This window comes from Sesamum indicum, unplaced genomic scaffold (assembly GCF_000512975.1).
Source record: "Sesamum indicum cultivar Zhongzhi No. 13 unplaced genomic scaffold, S_indicum_v1.0 scaffold00057, whole genome shotgun sequence".
Taxonomy (NCBI): Eukaryota; Viridiplantae; Streptophyta; class Magnoliopsida; order Lamiales; family Pedaliaceae; genus Sesamum; species Sesamum indicum.
In genome coordinates this window covers 619451-641772 of record NW_011628041.1, presented here as the reverse complement: position 1 = coordinate 641772, position 22322 = coordinate 619451, and the positions used below count along the sequence as shown (strand labels likewise).

General features: G+C 41.0%; 1 protein-coding gene across 1 annotated transcript; it reads right to left on the bottom strand.

Annotated features, from left to right (window-relative positions):
• Positions 1–20439: 20439 nt before the first annotated feature.
• LOC105178791 lies at positions 20440–20886 on the bottom strand. The gene has a single exon (XM_011102339.1). The coding sequence runs from the start codon at positions 20884–20886 to the stop codon at positions 20440–20442; it is 447 nt and encodes a 148-aa protein (XP_011100641.1).
• Between the last annotated feature and the right edge of the window lie 1436 nt (positions 20887–22322).

Sequence of the window (22322 nt, the reverse complement as noted above, 5' to 3'; positions counted from 1 at the left end):
TTTATTCCAAATGAAGGATATCTAACATGGCACTTTCCAAAAGTGAAATTATTAGTCAATAATTGTCTTTCCTAGAATTTTCCAACAACTTAATTTAGGGGGTGATTTGGCCAATTTTTATGATAAAATATAAGGCCCAAATCATTTTAAAAAAATCCAATTTAATTAAAGCCCACCTAAATAATCTCAACATATATTTAACCTAATTAAATATATGAGCCCCATACGCGCTATTAATTAATAAGTCCAACTTATTAAATAATAAGGGTAAGCCGAATATAAATTAATCCTATTCATTTAATTTTAGGCTCCTCCATCCAATGGTTGCTCTTATTTACAAATAATCCAATTACTTATGGAATTAATTCCCAATTAATTCCTCGTCCCTTCTCAGTGATTTGTGTGTAACTCTTTAGGTTCACCTTTCAACTAGACTTAGGCTAGTGTCAAACGCTATTATTAATGAAATCTAATTTAACTAATAATTCTCGATCAACCCTTGATCAAGAAAGTCCGGCATGATGGGTGGCCATCAAGCAACGGACTATGGCACTAGAGACTAGGCGAATTTTGATGTGAACTTTTAGGCTCTCGAGTCCATACGGGTACGACCCTTCCGTCCAGTCTCTCCTAGCCTTAGTCTAGGGAATGAAATTGGGTGTCGGTTCCCATCCTAGACTAGGCGTGTTTGCTTAATACTTGAAATCGCGATAGCCAAATTGCACGACATAGAAACTTATTTATCCCAGTAGATCAATGACTGTGGCCACATATTTATAGAGCGCAAATGCATCTCCAAGTGCATAGGAGTACCTCTGTCACATTTCGATATGGGATGGATTCTCTGCTTGGAACTCACTGTCCTTGCTGCATGCTTTGACTACATTCGACAAGGCTCATGATGACCATATTAGGGACATGAACACCTCTCCCACAAATCCAAGATATAGTTATCGCATGCACGTGACTGTCGTGATTGCTCAAGTATAAGGACTACTCCCGTACTATCGGAGTCGGGGGTTTGAGTCATACTGATCGAACCTCCATGGCTTGCATATGACGATTCCCGTGAGTCAATTCAGTTGATTCAACACCTATCCAATTCCCGAAAGTCTCTATAGGATACTAGATGCTCATTCTCAATGCCGTCAACTTGAAAGGTTTAAGATCCAACCCTTGACAGTTAGTTTCAATATGGACTTCCAATGCGTAATCCAACTATTACATGGTTGTCAAAGTGGTAGTTGGGCTTTGTTATGATGTTTGAAAGAAATGCAAACATTCGTGTAATGAGCACAAAAAATGAAATGCCAATAGTGAATACTCCATTTATTTACTGAATAATATTACATAAAATTAAGTCACTGTTAGAATAGATTACAAGTATGCCAATCTAATTGTCTTTTGGGTCACTAATTCGAATAATCTCCTACTTGACGTAGAGCCAATCACCCATCGACCTCAAATCTGTCTTATCTAGATGCCGAGTATGGGCAATTTGTGACATCGGCTTAGTAAGTGGATACGGTGAGTTTTCTGCTGAGCTTACCCGGTCCATCCCGACATCACTTTTGCTCACCATCTCTCAAGGCAGATGGTAGCGTCTAAGAATATGTTTGGAACGATGATGAGACCTTGGTTCCTTTGCTTGTGCTATCGCCTCATTGTTATCGCAGAATATAACTACAGGCTCAGCTAGGTACCACACCCAACTCTTTGATGTAGTTTTTCATCCAAACCGCTTCCTTAGCCGCTTCTGAAGTTACTATCTATTCAGCTTCCGTGGTGGGATCCGGTGTGATTTCCTCCTTGGAACTTTCAAAGCAACCACACCACCATTTAGTATGAATATAAAACCTGATTGAGACATTGTATCCTCATCGTCCAGCTGGAAGCTAGCATCGCTATAACCTTCCAGTATCAATTCTCCACCACCGTAAATCAAGAGCTTATCTTTAGTCCTTTTCAGGCACCTAAGTATTGTCTTGGCTACATTGCAGTATGCCTCTCCAGCGCATGCCTGATATCTGCTCGTCATGCTCAAAGCGTACGGGACACCAAGCCTGATGCACTGGACAACATACTAACTGCTTTCTGTGGCTAAAGCTTAGGGGATGTCCGACATCCTTTTAAGATCCTCATCAGTTTTTGGAGAGTTGATTCTTGGACATCTTAATCCAATGCCTCATAGGAAGGAATCCTCATTTTGATCTCTCCATCATGAATCTCTTCATGACTTTTTCAATAGATAAAGATTGGATTAGTCCTAACATCCTTCTAGACCTATCCTTATTGATCTTGATGCCAAGGATTTAAGAGGCCCCACCCATATCCTTCATAGAAAATTGTGTGGACAACCATGCTTTAGTGGCACCCAACATCTTGACATCATTCTTAGTGAGAACGATGCCGTCTACAATAAGCACAAGGTACGCAACTGCGCTCCCACTGATCTTCTTGTATACGAAAGGATCAAATTGGTTTTTGATGAAATCATAACCCTTATAACTTTATTAAAATGTATGTTGCAACTTCGGAAAGCTTGTTTGACGCTATAGATGGACCTTTGGAGACGACAGACCTTTTGTTCTTCTCCGACGTAAGTGAAATTCTTCGGTTAATCCATGTAGATCTCTTTCTTAATGAAATCATTGAGAAATGCCGTTTTTACATTGATCTACCATACATCATAGTCATACCATACTGTTAAAACCAAGCCGAATCCAAATGGACTTGGCTATGGCTTCGGGCGAATAGGTTAACTCAAAATTGACCCCCGGTCGTCAAGTGTATCCTTTTGTCACGAGGCTAGCCTTGAAGTGCGTAACCTCCTCGTCAGCTCCAAACTTATGTTTGTAGATCCATTTACACCCAACAGGTTTTACACCTTTAGGTGGGTTTACGAAGGTCCAAACTTGATTTTAATCCATCCAGTCCATACCGAACCTCATGGAATGAAGCCACGTATCCAAATCGATGTATGAAATTGCTTTTTTGTATATAATTGGATCATTTTCCAATTGACTAGTCAGTCCCAAGAATCCATACCTATCAGGTGGTCGTGATTTCCTAGCCGACCTATTGAGGACTGGAACACTACCAGTGGGAACTATAAGCTCAAATAATCTTCTTTCATTCTGTCAAGGCGTCTCACTTGGTTCCTCAAGTAGCAATTCATCGCGTTGGCTATCTGCAGGAAAATCCTTTACCAAAAATACTATGTTTCTTGATACAAAAACCTTTTGTTCAGATGGATCATAAAAAGTAGTATCCCGTAGTTTGTTTTGGATATTCGACAAACCTAAACAGACTAGACCTTGAGTCTAGCTTGTCTCCCACTAGCCTCTTGACGTATGCGGGACTACCCCACACTCTCACGTCTTGCCATGCCATATCTCATAGATGGCGCTATGTAATGAAATTTGGCCCTAAAACGAATGGGTAATTCTGTAAAACTCATCATGGATCGAACCATGTCCAACAGGGTTTGATTCCACCTTTCAGCCAGACCACTAAGTTGTTGCATTTTAGGAGGAGTCCATTGAGAGAGAGAATTCCTTTCTCTTTTAAGTAATCAATGAATTCGCCACTCAAATACTCTCCACCTCGGTAAGACTAATGGGTTATAATTTTACGGCTAGTTTGATTCTCGACTTCAACTCTGTACTTTTTGAATCTTCCATAGGCCTCAGACTTGTACCTTATTAGGTAAATATAACCGTACCGTGAGTGATCATTGGAGAAGATTATGAAGTACGAGAGTCTTTCTATAGCTGGAGTATTTGATGCTCGACAGACGTCCGTATGGATCAATGGGAAAATATACAGACATCCGTGTTGGGCACTCATAATCTAATTAGACTATTGAAAAATATACAGACCATTGACTAATGTACCAGCAGATCTGAGTTATTATCAACCATCAAATAAAAACTATTTTTATATATCACAAATTTATAACCATCATTGTCTAAAACAATCTTTTAATTCTATCCAAATATGATCATTGATAATTAAGTTGAGATATCCCACGGCTTCTGTAGCGACGGGCTTCCCATCACCTAGCCTTAGAATCATCTCGTCCTTACTTAGTCTTCTACTTCTTTCCAGCATCTGCAAATTGTTTCATATGTGAGTTCCACAACCGGTATTCAATACCCAAGAAGCAGAATTAATTATCATATGCACTTTAATCACAAATATACCGGGGTTGGAGAGGAGTTCTGGGCACTGTCTCTTGCAATGCCCCTTTCCTTGGTAATGCATGCAGACATCATTTGCGTTCGATTGCTGAGAACCACCAACCTTTCCATCCCCTTTTCCCATTCCCACGAGAGTAGTAGGGGCGCTCGGAATGCTAGCAGTGGCTGCGACAGCATTTCCCTTGCCCATCTTCCTCTGCCAGCGTGCAGCCCTCTTGCCTTTTGCTTTGGAGATTGAAGCCTCTCCTACCAATACCACCAGCGTAGACTTGTGGGTTGTCACCTCGTACCTTGACTGGATGAATTAAAAGGTCAAGGTTTTAACCATCCGTAAAGTAATAAAATTCTTTATTCCAAATAAAGGATCACTAACATGGCACTTTCCAAAAGTGAATTCCGTAGTCAATAGTTTTTTTTTTACGACTTCCACCAATTTAATTAATGGGCTTGGGTCGATTTTAATTAATTAAAATAAAAGGCCCAATTAATTAAATTTAATTTAATTAAAACCCACTTAATTATGTCCATCATATATTTCCACTTAATAATTCTCGTTCAACCTTTGATCAAGAAAGCACATAACCATGGTTAGCCGTCTAGCAACTGTCTATCACTACAGACTAGGTGAATTTTCATGTGAACTTTTAGGTTCCCGAGTCCATACGGGTATGATCCTTCCATCTACCATCTTCCGGCCTTAATCTATGGCATGGAATTGGGCGTCGGTTTCATTCTGGACTTGGCGTGTATGCTTAGTACTTGAGATCACTTTACACTAAATTGCACGACATAGGAACCTATTCTTCCTATTCAACCAATGACTGTGGGCACAACTTTATAAAGCGTAGATGCATCTCCAAGTGCATAGATGATACCTCGGTCATACTTTGACAGGGGAAGAATTCTCTTCTTCGAACTCGCCGTGCTAGCTACATACTTTGACTACACTAGACAAGATTTACGATGATCATGTATGAGACACAATCACCTCTCGCACAAATCTAAGATACAGTCATCGCATGCATGTGACTGCGTTGATTCCTCAAGTCTGAGCAATACTCCCGTACTATCGGAGCTGAGGACTCAAGTCATACCCGTTAAGCCTCCAATGCTTCTATATGACGTTCCCCACGAATCAGTTCAGTCGATTCGACACCTAGCCAATTGACCCATTAAAATCACATAGACGTCCCACGTATGTCGCCGATGAAACACGACACTAATCAAATGGATGCGACTCTTAATGTAAGTCACTGTAGGACTGTCGATGCCTAGTCCCGAGGTGCTCGACCTGGAACATTAATTTCAAATGCAACTCTGAACAGTTGGTTTCATGGCCGCCATCCAATGCACAGTCTAACTGTTGCATAGTTATTAAAGTTGTCTGTGGACGTCCATGCAGTGCATGACGTAATTTTGTAAGCACAACATATACATGTGCCGACGATGAATTTCCACCATATTCATTAGGACAACATTACTTAAATAAAGATTGCTTGAATGGTTCTCAAACCACCAATCCAATTGGCTTTTGGTTACTCATTCTTACATAGAGGTTCTCGACTAAGAACATTTTAGACCTAACCCTTGGCAGTTGATTTCATGACTGCCATCCAATGTGCAATCCAGCTTTTACACGGTTGTCAAACTGGTCTGTAGACTTTGTTGTGATGTCCAAAAGAAATAAAAACATATACAATGAGCAATTCAAAGGAAATGCCAATAGCGAATACTCATTTTATTCACTAAATAAGATTACATGGATTCGAGTTACTGTCATAATGGATTACAAGTATGCCAATCTAATTGGCTTCCAAGTCCCCTATAATAACATAAATTTCGAGATAGTGTTGAATTAATTACGTAAACAACCTAGTTGACAAGAATAACCATTCTTTGCCAAATGAAATAACCATCATCGATCAAATTCATGTAATCCTAATTGTCTAATAATGGAAAAAAATAGTTTGATCACTAATAGCTAAGCCTATCTAGTCATTTAACTACAGTAGCAACAACATTGCTATTGCTATGTTTCAGGATCGTTTGTCTCTGCCTTCTACTCGTTTTCACCACCTCCAAACCATTTGCAAATATGAGCTTTGTAGCTGGTATTCAATACCCAAGAAGTGTATTAGAAGTCATGTTAAGGCTCAATAACAAATTATAGAGGACTTTGGGAAACTCCATCTTATATTGCCCCTGTTCATGGTAATTAATGCAAATATCTTTTGAAATCCATGACTGTCGAATCGCTTTCTCTTCACTTTACCCATGCCCAGCTAGGCAATAGGTGCACTTTGAGCTCTTGCAGTAGCTGATTCTGTCTACCCTGCTTGTTCCTCCAGCGTACAATCCCTTTGCCTTTCGCTTCTGAGGTCGAAGTCTCACTACCAATACCGACAAAGCAGATTTTTTAATTGTTACTTCATACTAGACCAATATGTTTATCAACTCATGAAAGTCTTTCTCAAGTCCATTCATGTTATAGTTCATGATAAACGGGTCAAAGGATCAAGGAAGAGACTAAAGGATAGCATTAATGTACTTCTCTTGTTTAAGATCAGTCTTGAGGTCCTTGGGCTTCTCCACAAGGGATAGGATCTTAACCCTATGCTCCTGTACGGAAGGCCCTTCAATCATCTTAGCACCGAAAAATGCTTTTGTCATAGCATATCTAATATGCCCGTCCGAAACTGCATAAACCTGGCTCATGCAAAGCATTATCGATTGGCACCGTCATGCCTATACTACTGTTTCTGGATGTCATTGGTCATTGATAATGCGAACCTTCTGGTTGTCCTCATGCGACTTCTCGAACATCTATTGTTGTTTACATGTGGACCCTTCCGACAAGGCTCGAGGATGAGACCTATCTAGAACATAGCTCTGGTTCTCAAAATCTAGGACAATCCTAAAGATTTCGCAACTTATCATTGTGTTCGTTCTGTGAAATTTATTAGCCTCAAGAATTGCAGTGAGTGGATTCTTAGACAAATATATCAAATGTAAATAGAAACTTATTAGATTATTGTAATATTAAATATCAAGTTTAAGACATGGTCTTCAGTCATTAACCCATCCCACTATTTCTTCAAAAAGCCCACTACTCTCAAGTGGAGTTTTTGGGAAACCATTTTCTAGTGGGCTTGGAGTCCACAAACGCAATTCTCCATGCCCCACACTGAAAAAGCCTTTACAGGGCGTAATCTATACCATTCTCATCCAATGAGATCCCAAGTTATTTTGCCTCGCTTCTTCACGTAATCCCAAGGACGCCAAGCGAATCAAGCTACTCATCGTTAGGCCCGACCCATCAATCAAACGAATATCTCAACTGCTGCACCCCACGACTCGTGAAACAAGGAATGTGAGTATATTCTATTTGTTCACTGCAATAGTGTAGCTTTCTTCCATTTCTAACATGCCACGAATCATGAGACCATGAATGGGTGAAAGTAGCACCCACACCACATTGTTGTCTATGGAAGCCTACGATTTAATCAAACCATTTGAAATTTAATCCATTATGGGCCTAACATATAACTTGGACCATCCACGTGAGAGTTAAGATTGTTGTAATCGATAAACTCATCATTATAAGATTTTTGCATGTATCAATTTTAATCATTAATTATAAACAGATGCATTCCAAATACATGATACTTCAAATATTAAAAAATACACCACATGCCAAAGCAAACCTAGCATGTCCTTGTTGGAAGATCACAAGCCCAATCCTAAGTGACTCATTGAGCCCCTAGTGAGTCTATGGTCCATCTAGGGTGTGGTCTAACTATTACTAAATAGTAACCCATTATCATTCTAATGAGCCTTCCTCTTTGTTCTTTTTCGATCGTGAGTTCCATCGAGGGAGTACAAATGAAAGAAGAAAATAAAACAAAGATGCATGCAGTCCCAACATAAAATTAAACCATGTATACAGCCAATGGTCTTTGTGATCAATCCCATTATTTATCAAATGAGAAATAATTAACACATTTGTTTCAAATATAAATATGTTAAACAATAAATACAATCCAGATATTTAAAAATAGACATCCAATATCAAATACCAAAAACATAATTAAATACAGAAAAATAATTTACCAAAAATGCAATAAAAAACATGGATATCCTCCAATTTTTGCAGTCAATTTTATTAATTGTATTCAATTAAATAAATCTCAAAAAATAAATAAATTGGAAAACGGATCTACGACATGCATTCTAAACGTCGAGCAGAAATAATATGTATATTATTGCAATATTGTTTGGAGTTAAGACTTGGTCTTTCAGTCGTTAACTTCTCCCACTATTTCTACAAAATTTGCCACTTTCAAGTGGCGTTTCCGAAAATCCTTTCCTAGTGGGCTTGGGATCCACAAGAACAATTTAGCATGCACCGCTTTTATGATATACATGAAAAAAGCCTTGTGGGAGGAAACTGATGCTATTTCATTCCATCAGATTCCTAAGATATTTTGCCTCACCTTTCCACATGATCCTGAGGACTCCATGTGAATCATGCTACTTAGTGTTAAGCCTGACCCTTCAACTAAATCACGACTCAATTGTCGCCCCACACGACTCGTGAGATAGAGAAACAACGAGCGTGTTCCTTTATTCATAACGATAATGCAGCTTGCCTTCTATTCCAAATGTGCCACTGCTCATGAGACCATATTTGGATGGCGGTAGCTTCACAATAATATTGTTATGGATGTAAGGCGTGAAGAAATTGAAATGCCATTTCGATCCAAATCTATTATAGGTTTAATATTTAATTAATGTTGGGCTTAACCCTCTCACCTCAACTTTCACCCCCCACGACTTGTGAGACAAGGGAACAGTAAGCATGTTCCTTTGTTCGCAATGTTGGTGCAACTTGCCTCTAGTCCAAAAGTACCACGACTCGTGAGACCATACTTGAGTAGTGCCAACTTCTTCACCACATTATTATGGATGGAAACTTTGGACAGATCAAATCATTTTCATTTTAATCCATTTTGGGCCATAACACTTTAACTTGGTCCAACCAAGTGAGAGTTGATTTTGAGTTGTTTGACCGAGACATCATCACAAAATTGTGTTACATGCATCACATCAAATGCTAAAGCAATAAATAAATTTTTGCATGCCACGTAGTTAAGCACGCCCCTGTAGGATGATCACAAGCCCAACCTATGCGACCTACTGAGCCCGCAGTGAGTCTATAGTCAGTGTAAGGTGTCTCTATGCTATTTCAAAATACAAGAAGTCGTAGACTTTGTGATCATTCATCTATACATTTCATGTAATATACATCCCATGTAATGATATAATCCATGATAGCTAATATCACAAAATAAATTATATGAAGAAAACATAGGTTCGTAATTTGTAATTAAAGGATGATCGAGAATATGTGCATCCAATTCAATCAATAAATCCAATTAATAATGCAATTTTAATTTTAGAAAAATTCAATTTTATCCAAAAATTAAAAACAACATAAGTAATAATGAAGAAAAATTCCAAAAAATTAAATTTTCAAAAAATAATGAAAAATGACCTAGTCATCGGCTATTGGTCTCTAGAGCATGCGCGCGCAAGCCTTCGTCCATGTAGGCTCCCCTCGTCATGCGCACACTTTGCGCTGGCTGCAACAGTTTTTTCTGCAATTTTTCTTCCTTTTTTCTTTGTATTCCATATGAAACAACAAAATACAGCATAACTCAAGAAAAACTCCAAATTTTTTTATATGCTTTAATCATCCATAAATTGCAAAATCTAACGAGCCATTTTCATCATATAACCATTAAATGCAATGCGATAAAACATGCTTCAAAAGACCGTAAAAGCATGTTAATCACATATTCATCAACCCCTACATCGAACCGGACTCTGATACCTTTTGAAGGGATCGCGTGGAAGACCCAGGAATGCGCTAGTGGAAGCAATAACTAAAAAATTGCTTAATAACAAAAAATTAAACTCAAAATTAAATGAATCCAAAGGATGTACCCTCGGAGTTCGCTGACGTCCAATGTACTAAAACAAAAACGAATATGAGGTTGATGTAAAATCCACATAAATCGAAAAACGTAAAGGGAAAAACGAAACCTTTAACTTTCACGGTTGCTTGAAATGCTATTCACTTGAGGCTCCAACATAGCAGCCCTCTATTTCGTCCACAACACACCGGAGTCAGGATCTCTACGTCATCTTTGCTCGAAGAAAAGAAGAGAAAAACGAATCTAGTGTTAAAGGGAAAAGGGGGCGGCTCAAAGCTACCTTGGAACATGGGGATTTTTTTTTGCTTTGTGTAATAATGATTATAATTATTTTTCAAAAAATTATATTTCATATATATACCTTGTTTGATAATTAAGAATGTTTCTAAATACATTCTATTATCTACAAGGTATATTTTTTCTTCATTCCAGATAAAAAGATCCCGATAATGGCTTGAGTTGCACTTTTGAAAATTATAATTTGCTAGCCATTTATTTCCTTCAATAAAATTTTTCATGGGCTCAAAATAATGAACTGGCCGATTTTTACCCGTAAAAAAATACAAGCCCAAATAAATTTTTACTTAAACCCAATTTAATAAAAATCCAATTTTATTGAGCATAGTTTCTATTTAATATAATTATATACATAAGCCTAAATTATCCTTATTATTTAATAAGATCCAATTTATTAAATTATTAGGACAAGCCTAATATAAATTAATACCATTAATTTATTTTTGGGCCTTTTTCTATCCAATGTATCTCTCTTTGTATGTAATCTAATTAGTTGTGGAATTAATTTTAAATTAATTCCTTGTTCTTTTCCAGTGATTTGTGTGTGAATCTTTAGGTTCACTTTTTAGCTAGAATTGGGCAAGTGTCTAACACTCTTACTAATTAAATCTAATTTGTTAATAATTCTAGAGTAACTTTTAATCAAGTAAGTCCGTCACTATGGGTGATCGTTTAACAACGGTTCATGAAACTAGAGACTAAGTTAATTACCGTATGAATATTTAAGCTCTCGAATCCGTATGGGTACGGTCCTTCCATCTACTGTCTTCTGGCCTTAGCCTAGCGCATGGAATTAGGTATCGGTTCCCATCCAGGATTAGGCATCTGTGTATAATACTTGAGATTGCGTTCCTCCAAGTTTCTCGCCATAGGAACCTCCTTTTCCTATACTATCAATGACTGTGGGCACAGATTCAAAAAATGTGAATGCATCTCTAAGTGCATAGGAGATCCCTCTATCAAATACTAACAGGAGAAGGATCCTCTTCTTGAAACTCACCGTCCTTGTTACATAGTCTGACTGCACTAGACAAGGTTTATAATGATCATCTCTTTGCCACAATCAATTAATTAAGCCAAACCTAATAAATTAATTAAATTAATTAATTATTGAGCCATCCATCAAATGTATTATTAAATAAATGATCTAGTCATTTATAAATTCTCCTTGATTTAATTTAATCCAAATTAAATTAATTTGTCTCGAATTTATTCCACCAATTTCATAGTGATTTGTGTGTGACTTTTTAGGTTCACCTTCAGCTAGACTTGGTGTCAGGGGTTGCCCATGCACTCGGCACCCTTGACACACATTTTGGCCACGCAACCGTTCTACACGCTTGAGCAAACAACATTCGCTGAGAGACACTGGACTTCTATAGTCTTAGAGTTTAAGGTGTTCTCTTTTGTTCTACTTCGTTATTTTGCTTTGTTTTGTTTTGTCCCATACAATCGATTCTTTTTCCCGAATTTTACTCTTAGCAACTCCTATGTTCGAAGCAAGATGTTGTCTAATTAGACCACGAATTACAAATGTCTGAAAAAGTTCTATTGCTATTTCTCGCGGCAATCCACATCGATGTAATGAAAGTGAAGGACCTACGACAATGACGGAACGCCCTGAATAATCGACCCGTTTGACAAAGCAGAGTCTCACGAAATCTTCCCTCTTTTCCTTCAATTACATCTGAAAATGACTCGTAAACTTTATTATGACCATCCCTCATTGGTTGCCGTCTCAAGGGACGTTAGGCCTCATGAGGTGCGTTGTTCAATCTTTTTAGTGTGTATTGCTTTAAATAGGATTTAATTTTTTAAGCCTATTATAGGAGGCAATGAGTTCAAGAAACTTGATTTAGTGACATGTTAGAGTCCCCCTCAAGGTGATCCCCTTGCTCTAGCATCGTTCTCCACTGTATAGGCAATTTTCAGTTTAATGCAATCCAATTTCTAAAATAGCGTGTTTAATTTGCTATCGTTGTTGTTGTTGCTATCACTATTGTGATTCCTGTCAACGCGCTGTGTTAGTGCTGAGCGGGAGTGTGTTGCTACTGGCGGAAGTAGTTAGTGGACTACTAGCCACACGGTGCCCATTTCCCTGCGTTGTGAAAGGAGCCCATGAGAAGTGGTATCAGAGCCTCGTGTGGTCATGGGCTTGAGGCAGGTTGCGGTGACCCAAGGAAATCCTGCTACGAGAGTGTCGGGGCAAGATGCGGAGATCCCGCGACATGCAGCATCGCCTAGCGAGCGAGCTGAGAACCCGAAGGCGGACATTCCCAGTTGATTGATTGGTGATGAATTTGGAGGAGAAGGTCTCTTCCCTGGAATTTGAGATCATGGTCCTGAATTTGGAGCTGGACCAATGTCGGTAGGTGGTCTAAGAGATAGCTGGTGCCTTCAGAGGCGATAGCCTCGCTGATATGCGGCAAGACATGGAACAAGTGTCTATTCAGATAGGTCTGCTCCAACATGTAGTGAGTAACGCCCCTATTGTTCGTCATGACCCCGGTTCTAGGCTTTGAATTCCCGAATCGGAGACCTATAGCGGCGCTCGGGATACAAAGAAGGTCGAGAACTTTCTTTTTGACAAGAAACAGTACTTCCTTACGACAGACGTGCAGGACGAGGCAAGGAAGGTGTCAACTGCAACCATGTATTTGACTGGTGACACCAAGCTGTGGTGGCGTACCAAGTATGTGGAGATACAGACCCATCAAGTGTGGCTTGATACCTGGGCCCTTCTTCGGGAGGCGATCCGAGAGCAGTTCTTCCCGGAGAACGTTGAGTATGATGCCAGGCGGGCATTGGGGAAATTGGAGCATACATACTCTGTAAGAGACATGTCGGAGAAGGATAAGCTGTTCACTTTCATGGAGGGCTTGAGACTGTGGGCGCGTCTTGAGCTACAGCTCCAACGGGTGACTGATTTAAGTTCGGCTATGACAGCAGCCAAACGCTTGGCAGATTTCAACCCTGAGATCCGGAGAGACAGGCAGACGATGCCTAGCCCCGTACAAAATAAGCTGAGTGGGGCAAGATCATTCAGGAGTAACTCCAACAGAGGTGGGGGAGAAGCCCCACGCTCAGAGCAGCTCGCAGGGCAGTTCATGCAAGAATAAGACCTAGGAGAAAAAGCAAGGGGCGCCGCAGAGGAGCAACGGGTGCTTCCTATGCGATGGTCCACATAGATTTCGTGACTGCCCGAAGAAACAATTGCCGAATCCACTGGCGACCTTTACCGAAAAGGTATCGCCCGCGAAGGTTGTAGAGCCACAAGCACCTGCGAGTGGCAAGAATGACTCGGAGGAGGATCAGGACAACTTGGGCGCCGTCTCCCAATGGTGTAGTACGTTGTCCCAGGTGGCAACAAAGAAGGTTGTGCCACCCCTTGCGAGAAAGACTGTCCTGGCTCTTACTGCGAGCCAGCCGGAAGAAGAAGTACAACCCCGGAATCCTAGGAAGAAAGGGTTGATATTTGTTGATGTGAAGATTCATGGTAAGCCCATCCATGCCATGATTGATACTGGAGCTTCTCACAACTGCCTTGCGTGCGCTAAAGTGGCGAAACTTGGGCTCGTGCTGGAGAAGGAAGTTGGGTGAGTTAAGGCGATTAACTCGGCCGCACAACCCATTGCTGGTGTGGTCAAATCTGTGCTGATTAAGGTTGGTACTTACGAGGGCAAGACCAATCTTTTTTTCATGGTGATGGACGACTTAAAGCTCATCCTCGGGCTTGAATTTTTGTGGGGCATTCATCCAGCAATTTTTCCGCACGTTGATTCATTTATGATGCTGGGAGCAAAACCTTGTATCATCCATAAATTGGCCGGACGCACAGGAGAGAAGAATCTGTCAGTCTTGCAGTTTGAGAAGAGGCACAAGCGGAACGAGCCATCCTACTTGTGCACTCTTCATTTTGAGGAGATAAAGGAGACATCAGGGTCCATCCCTGCTGAAATTAAGAAGTTGTTGAGGGAATTTGAAGATGTGATGCAAGATGAGCTGCCTCGGAAGCTACCGCCGTAGAGGACAGTGGATCAGGAGATTGAGTTGGTGCCTGGCACAAAGCCTCCTGCCAGGAAGCAGTTGAAGGATGTCGCAACCTGAGCTTGTGGAGCTCAGGAAGCAGTTGAAAGATATGCTGGAGAGGGGAATCATCAAACCTGCTAAGTCGCGGTATGGGGCGTCGATCTTGTTTCAGAAGAAGGGGCAATGGCTCCCTACGCATGTGTTGTGACTATCGGGCGCTGAATAAGATTATTGTGAAGAACAAGTATCCCATACCGTTGGTGGCAGACTGCTTCGACCGTTTCAGCTAGGCCAACTATTTTACGAATATAGACTTGAGTTTGGGCTATTAGCAAGTCCGAATCAAGGAAGGCGATGAGGCGAAGACGACAGTTGTCACGAGGTACGGAGCTTTATGTTTCTTGTCATGCCTTTCGGCTTAACTAATACTCCCGCAACCTTCAGCACCCTAATGAACCAGGTACTCCATAGTTTTCTCGATGAGTTTGTCGTGGAGTACTTGGACGATATTGTGGTCTATAGTGGAACCTTGGCTGAGCACGTACACCATTTGCGGCAGGTTCTGACAAGATTTCGTGAGCACGTGCTATATGTGAAGGTGCCGAAGTGCCCGTTTGCTCGGGAGACCACCAGTCTCTTGGGGCACTTGTGGACAGAGGACGCATTCTGATGGACCCAAAGAAAGTGCAGGCTATTAAGGAGTGGCGGCCGCCGAGCGATGTTCATGACTTACACTCATTTCTCGGATTGACGAATTATTATCGGCGCTTTGTGAAGGGCTACTCCGAGATAGCACGGTCCTTGACAAATTTACTGAAGAAGATAGAGACTTGGAATTGGATGCCCCAATGCCAAGTCGCCTTTGATAATTTGAAGAAAGCAATGGTGACAGATCCTGTGTTAGCCTTGCAAGATTTGTCGAAACCATTCATGGTGGAGACAAACGCTTCAGACTTTGCGATAGGAGGGGTCTTAATGTAAGACAGCCGCCCAGTTTCCTTTTAGAACAGGAAGCTCAAGGATGTTGAGCGGTGCTATTCGGTTCATGAGAAGGAATTGCTAGCCGTAGTTCATTGCCTTAGACTATGGCAGCACTATTTGTTGAGCTCTCCCTTCGTGCTCAGGACAAACAATACTGTAGTGACCAGTAGGCAAGCACGTTGGCAGGAGTTGCTGTCGGAGTTTCATTTTATGTTGGAGTATCGAGCTGGCTCCAGCAACCATGCGGTATATACCCTGAGCTGTAGGGCGGATTTGGTGAGTATGGTGTCGGTAGAAGCGCTCTCCTCTAGTCTAGTTTCCACCTCCATAAGTGATCGGTCGTGGAAGTTATTATCGAAGGATCCCGCAGCGCAGGGCCAGATCCAACTTGTCGAGCAGGGCAAAGCTCGACAATTTTGATTTGAGGATGGATTGTTGATGACCATGGAAAATCCGCCTATATGTGCCGAAAGATGGGGACCTATTGAAATCACTTAATACAGAATGCCACGACACTATTTGGGCGGGACATCAAGGATATGAGCGCACTTATGCCTTGATGCAGAGGGCCTACTATTGGCAACAGATGCGGGACGATGTGGAGACTTATGTCCGCACATGCTAAATATGCCAGCACGACAATGCAGAGAATCAGAAGAAGGCTGTTTTGCTGCAACCACTTGCCATCCCAAAGAGACCATGGGAAAGTGTTTTCATGGATTATATTTCTGGATTGCCTAAGGTGGGAGACCTTAACTCTATTATCGTTGTGGTGAACCGATAGTCAAGATATGCTACTTTTATTGCAACCCCACAATAAGTTATGGCAGAAGGGACGTCTCATCTCTTCTTCAAACATATTATCAAATATTGAGGCCTATCGAAGGACATCGTCAGTGATCGAGACTCCCATTTTACTGGTGCCTTCTGGACCGAGCTATCAAAATCTTTGGGTCGAAACTTTGTATGAGCTCGAGCTTTCATTCGCAGTCCGACGGTTAGAATGAATGCTTTAATTCTATGTTGGAGGACTACCTTCGGTACTTTGTGCGAGGTACGCAGAAGGATTGGGTGAAGCTCTTGGATTTCGTCCAGTTGTGATTCAATGCTCAAAAGAGCTATTCCACCAATAAGAGCGCTTTTGAAATCGTTACTGGGCAACAACCGCTCCTCCCTCACACTCTTGACACCCCACAAAGTGTGAGATCCCCTCTCGCTCGAAGTTTCTCTTAGGAATGGAAGCGAAATGTTGATATCCCCAAAAGTTGCCTGGAGAAAGCTCAGAAGCGGAGGAAGAAGTATGTAGATCAAAATCGCTGCTTCATCGAGTTCAATGCGGGAGACCTGTGATAGTGAAGGTCCTAGGCTCAAGATTATCAAAGTCATCTAGGGGGAGAGATGCTTGGTTTATGCAAAAGTATGTTGGCCCTTTATATATCATCAAACATATTGGAATGGTGGCCTACAAGATAGAGTTTCCTTCCTTGTGGAAAATCCACAACGTCTTCCATTTGAGCCAATTGAAGAAATATTTGGCAAACAAGAAGGACGATGCCCGCAATCAGTCTAGCCGCCCACAGCTTGAATTAACGAAGACTAAGGAGAAGGTGGCTGAAGCGATCTTGAATCGTCGAATTTCGACTATGGCAAAGCGTGATCACACGGAGTACTTGGTCAAATGGAGGGGATGCAAGAACGAGGAGAACACTTGGGAGTGGGTTACGAAACTCAAGGCGTTCCTACCACTTTTCGAAGCCTACCATGCTTTCCATGCACCGAGGATGTCGTCATCTCAGGAGGGGAGGGTGTCAGTGGCTGTTCGCGCACACGGCACCCTTGATGCACATTTCGGCCACGCAACCGTTCTACACGGCCGACCAGACGTCCTTCGCCGATAGATGTTGGACTTCTGCAGTCTTAGAGTTTTAGGTGTTGGCCTTTTATTCTACTTTCGTATTTAGCTTTGTTTTGTTTTGATTGCTCAGGGGATGTTAGGCCTCCTGAGGTGTGTTGTTCAATCTATTTAGTGTCTATTGCTTTAAATAGGATTTACTTTTTTAAGCCCATTATAGGAGGGAATGAGTTCAAGAAACTTCATTTAATGACATGTTAGAGTCCCCTTTAAAGCGATCCCCTTGCTCTAGCATCATTATCCACTGTATACACAATTTTAAATTTAATGCAATCTAATTTCTGAAATCGCGTGTTCAATTTGTTGTTGTTGTTGTTGTTGCAATCATTATTGTGATTCCTGTCAGCGCATTGCGTTAGTGCCGAGCGGGAGTGTGTTGCTATTGGCGGAAGTAGTCAGCGGGCTGCTAGCCACACGGTGCCCCTTTCCCTGCATAGCGGAAGGCGCCTCGTGAGAGGGCATTGTGTCCAATACAAATAATTAATTACATCTAATTTAATTGATTATTTCAAATTCACAATTAATCAAAATTCCAGTCACCGTGGATGACCGTCTATCAATGGTCCATGGCACTAGAGACTACGTGAATGTTGGCGTGAACATTTAGGCTCCCGAGTTCCATACAGTTACGGTCCTCCTGTCGGCTATCTCCCTGTCTTAGTCTAGGGAATTGAACTGGGCGTCAATTCCCATCCTGGACTAGGCAACTATGCTGAGTACTTGAGATGCGTTTACTCTATTAATCGACAAAGGAAATAATTTTCTATTCGATCAATCGCTATGGCCATAGACTTAGAGAGTCTAAACCATCTTAAACCACATAGGAGATATATCCATCATATACTGATAGGGGATGGATTCTATCTTGAAATCCACCGTCCTCACTACATATTCTGACTACACTGGACAAGGCTTATAAAGACCACATCGAAGTCATAATCATCTCTCTCCAAACATATAACCATCATATTCATGTCACCGCCATGATTCCTAAAGTCCAAGGACTAATCCTATACAATTGGAGCCGAGAATTCAAGTCATACCGACCAAGTCGCCAAGGCTTCTATATGATAATTACAACGAGTCAATTCAATCAGTTAACAACCTTGTCAACAAATCCACTAAAATTGCACAGACATCCCATGTCTGTCGCAGATGAAACATAGCACTCATCTAATGAATGCAATATTTAGTGCAACTCTTTATAGGACTCTCGATGCCCAGTCTCAATGTCCTCAATTTGAAACGTTTCAGACCCAACCCTGAGAAGTTGGTTTCATAGCTGTCATCCAATGCGCAATCCAACTACATGGGTTCTTCTATTGGCTTTCTGGTCACCATTTCTAACATTTGTGCCCAATAGGTTTAACACCTTTAGGTGCGCCTACGAGTGTCCAAACTTGATTTTAACCCATCGAGTCCCATTTTGGATCTCATGACCTCAAGCCACATATCCAAATGGATGTATGACATCGCTTCTCCGTATGTCTTTGGATCAGTTTCCAATTGACTAGTCAATCCTAAGAATTCATACTTATCTGGCGATCGTGATTCCCTAGTCGACCTTTGGACAACTGGAACACTATTAGTGAAAACTATTGGCTCAAATGTTGTTCCTTCATTCTATTGAAGTGCCTCACTTGTTTCCTGAAATTGCACTTCATCGTGTCAGCTATCCACAGGAAAATATTTTTCCAAGAACACTACGTTTCTTGACAAAAAACCTTTTACTCTGATGGACCGTAGAGATAGTATCCTGTAGTTTCTTTTGAATATCTGACAAACCTGCATAGACTAGACCTTGAATCTAGTTTGTCTCCCACCAGTCTCTTGGCGTGCCCTGAACTAACCTACTGTATCAAGTACTTGTAGGATACAGGCTTGCGATGCCATATCTCATATGGCATTTGAGGCACCGTCTTCGATGGCGCTATGTTAAGAAATTCGGCCGCCATCTCAAGAGCATGAGCTGAGAAGGAAGGGGCAACTCTGTAAGACTCATCATGGATCGAACCATGTCCAACAGGGTTTGATTCCTCCTTTTAACCATGCCATTAAGTTGTTGCATTCTAAGGGGAGTACATTCAGATAGAATTGCATTCTCTTTTAAGTAATTAATGAATTCACCACTCTAATACTCTTTACCTTGGTCTAACCGAAGGGTTTTAATTTTACGGCCAGTTTGATTCTCGATTTTAAAGTCTGTACTCCTTGAACCTTCTAAAGATCTCAGACTTGTACCCACTAGGTAAACATAACCATACCATGAGTGATTATCGGTGAAGGTTATGAAGTACAGGTATCCTCCTCTAGCCGGAGTATTTAATGGTCCAAATACTTCCTTATGGACCAAATCCAAAAGGCCGCTGGCAAGCACACTTTGTCTAAAAAAAGGCTTCTCGGTCAGTTTTCCTTCCAGACAAGATTCACAAGTTGATATGTTGTCCAAATCGTCTACCTCTAGACTTTTTGAATCTACCAATTTCCTCACCATATCTTTTGGGATATAGCCTAACCTTGCATGCAATAACTGTGCGCTCTCATGATTATCTAATTTTTATTTGTGTTAAGTAGTCATAATGTAATAAGAATGTTGGAAAATATAGAGACCATTGATTAATCTACCAAGAAGATGAGGGTTATTATCAATCATAAATAAAAACTATTTTTATTGATCGCAAATTTATAACTATCATTATCTAAAACAGGAATGGAAATAATATTCTTGATCATGCTCGGTACATAATAGCAGTCTTTTAATTCTATCTTAATATGATCACTAATAACTGAGTTGAGAGATGCTACGGCTTCCACAGCGACGGCCTTCCCATCGCCTAGTCTTATAATCATGTCGTTCTTACTTAGACTTCTGCTTTTTCTACAGAACCTGCAAGTTATTGGAGATATGAGCTTCGCAGCCGGTATCTAAACCCAAGAAGTAGAATTAGTTATCATATCCACTTCAATCACAAACATACCTGGGTTGGAGAGGAGATGTGGGCACTCTCTCTTGCACCTTTCTTTAGCAATGCATGAAGACATCAATTGCCTTCAATCGCTTATAATCGGCAGCCTTCCCTTTCCCTTTGTCCATTCCCATGGGCGTAATAGGAGCGCTCAGAGTGCTAGCAGTGGCTGCAATGGCATTTCCTTTATCTTTCTTTGTCTTCCAGTATCCAGCCCTCTTGTCTTTTGCTTTGGAGATTGAAGACTCACCCACCAATACTGCCGGTGTAGACTTATGGGTCATTGCCTCGTATTGGACCAACATATTAATTAACTCATGAATAGACTTTTTAAGTCCGTTCGTGTTGTAGTTCATAACAAACGGGTCGTAGGACGAAGGAAGTGACTGAAGGATCAAATCAATGTACGTGTCCTTGTCAAGCTCAACTTTGAGGTCTTCGAGCTTCTCCACTAGGGATAGCATCTTAACCCCCTGACTTTGTACAAATGATTCTTCGACCATGTCCTGGAGAATGCTTTTGTCGCGACATATCTAATATGCCAATCAGGTACCGCACAAACTTCATTCATGTAGAGAATTATTTAGGGAACATCATCTAGTCTATCATATTGGTTTTGGATGTCATTTGGACATCGAAACCATGTTGGAGTAGGTGCCCAAAAGCCAATTGGATTGGCGGTTTTGAGAATCATTCAAGCAATCTTTATTTAAGAAATGTTGTCCCGACGAATATTGTAAGTATTTATCTTCAGCACACGAATCTGTTGTGCTTACCAAATTACACAAAACATTGCTTGATAATCATGACAAATGCCCATAGACCACTTTAACAATCGTGCAACAATTGGACTTCCCATTGAATGGTGGTCATGAAACCAACTACTTAGGATTGGGTCCGGAATGTTCCAATTCAAGGACCTCGAGACTGGGCATCGAGAGTCTTATTGAGTTTTGCATTAAGAGTCGCTTTCATTTAATGAGTGTTGTGTCTCATCAGCGACAGACATGGGATGTCTATATGATCATAATCGGTCAATTGGCTTGGTGTCGAATCAACTAAATTGACTCACTGGGCTCGTCATGTGGAAGCTTTGAAGGCTTGGTTGGTATGACTTGAGTCCCCGGCTCCAATAGTATGGGTGTAGTCCTCAAACTTGAGGAATCACGACAGTCACGTGTATGCAATGACTGTATCTTAGATTTCTGTGAGAGGTAATTGCGTCTCAGACATGATCAGCATAAGCATTGCCTAGTATAATAAAAGTATGTAGCAAAGACGATGAGTTACGAGAAGAGGATCCGTCTCCTGTCAAAACGTAACAGAGGTATCTCCTATGCACTTGGAGATGCCGTTACAAATGGTGACCAGAAAGCCAATTGGATTGGCGGGTTTGGGAACCATTTGCAATCTTTATGAATGTGATATTATCTTGATAAATGTAGTAAGCATTCATCTGTGGCACCATGTGTTTGTTGTACTTACTGTTTATACTAAACATTGTTTTAACATCACAATAAATGTCCACAGACCAATTGAATAACCCATGTAGTTGGGCTACGCAATGGATGGCAGCTATGAAACCAGCTTTTGAGGGTTGGTCTGATTGTTAGAAATCGTGACCAGAACGCCAATTGGATTTCTCATTTTGGATGAATGTGATATTTTCTTGACGAATGTAGTAAGCATTCATCTGTGGCACCATGTTCGTCCAACACGAGGTAAAGATTGAAAAGTCTGTGCGGTAGAAATATTTAGGGGAGGCTTCGACCTTAGAAGCTAGAGGAAACGGGGCCGGATGCTAGATGAGGAAGAGGGGTAAGACAGAATCAGCTATTGGAAGTGCTCAGAGTGCTCCTGTTGCCTAACTGGGCATGGGCAAAGGGAAGACGAAGGCGGCTCAGCAGTCATGGATTTAAAAAGATGTTTGCATTAATTG

Bases quoted from the DNA above. Each gene is read 5' to 3' on its own strand.
- LOC105178791 (XM_011102339.1), bottom strand. From the start codon at position 20,886: ATGGTCGAAGAATCATTTGTACAAAGTCAGGGGGTTAAGATGCTATCC.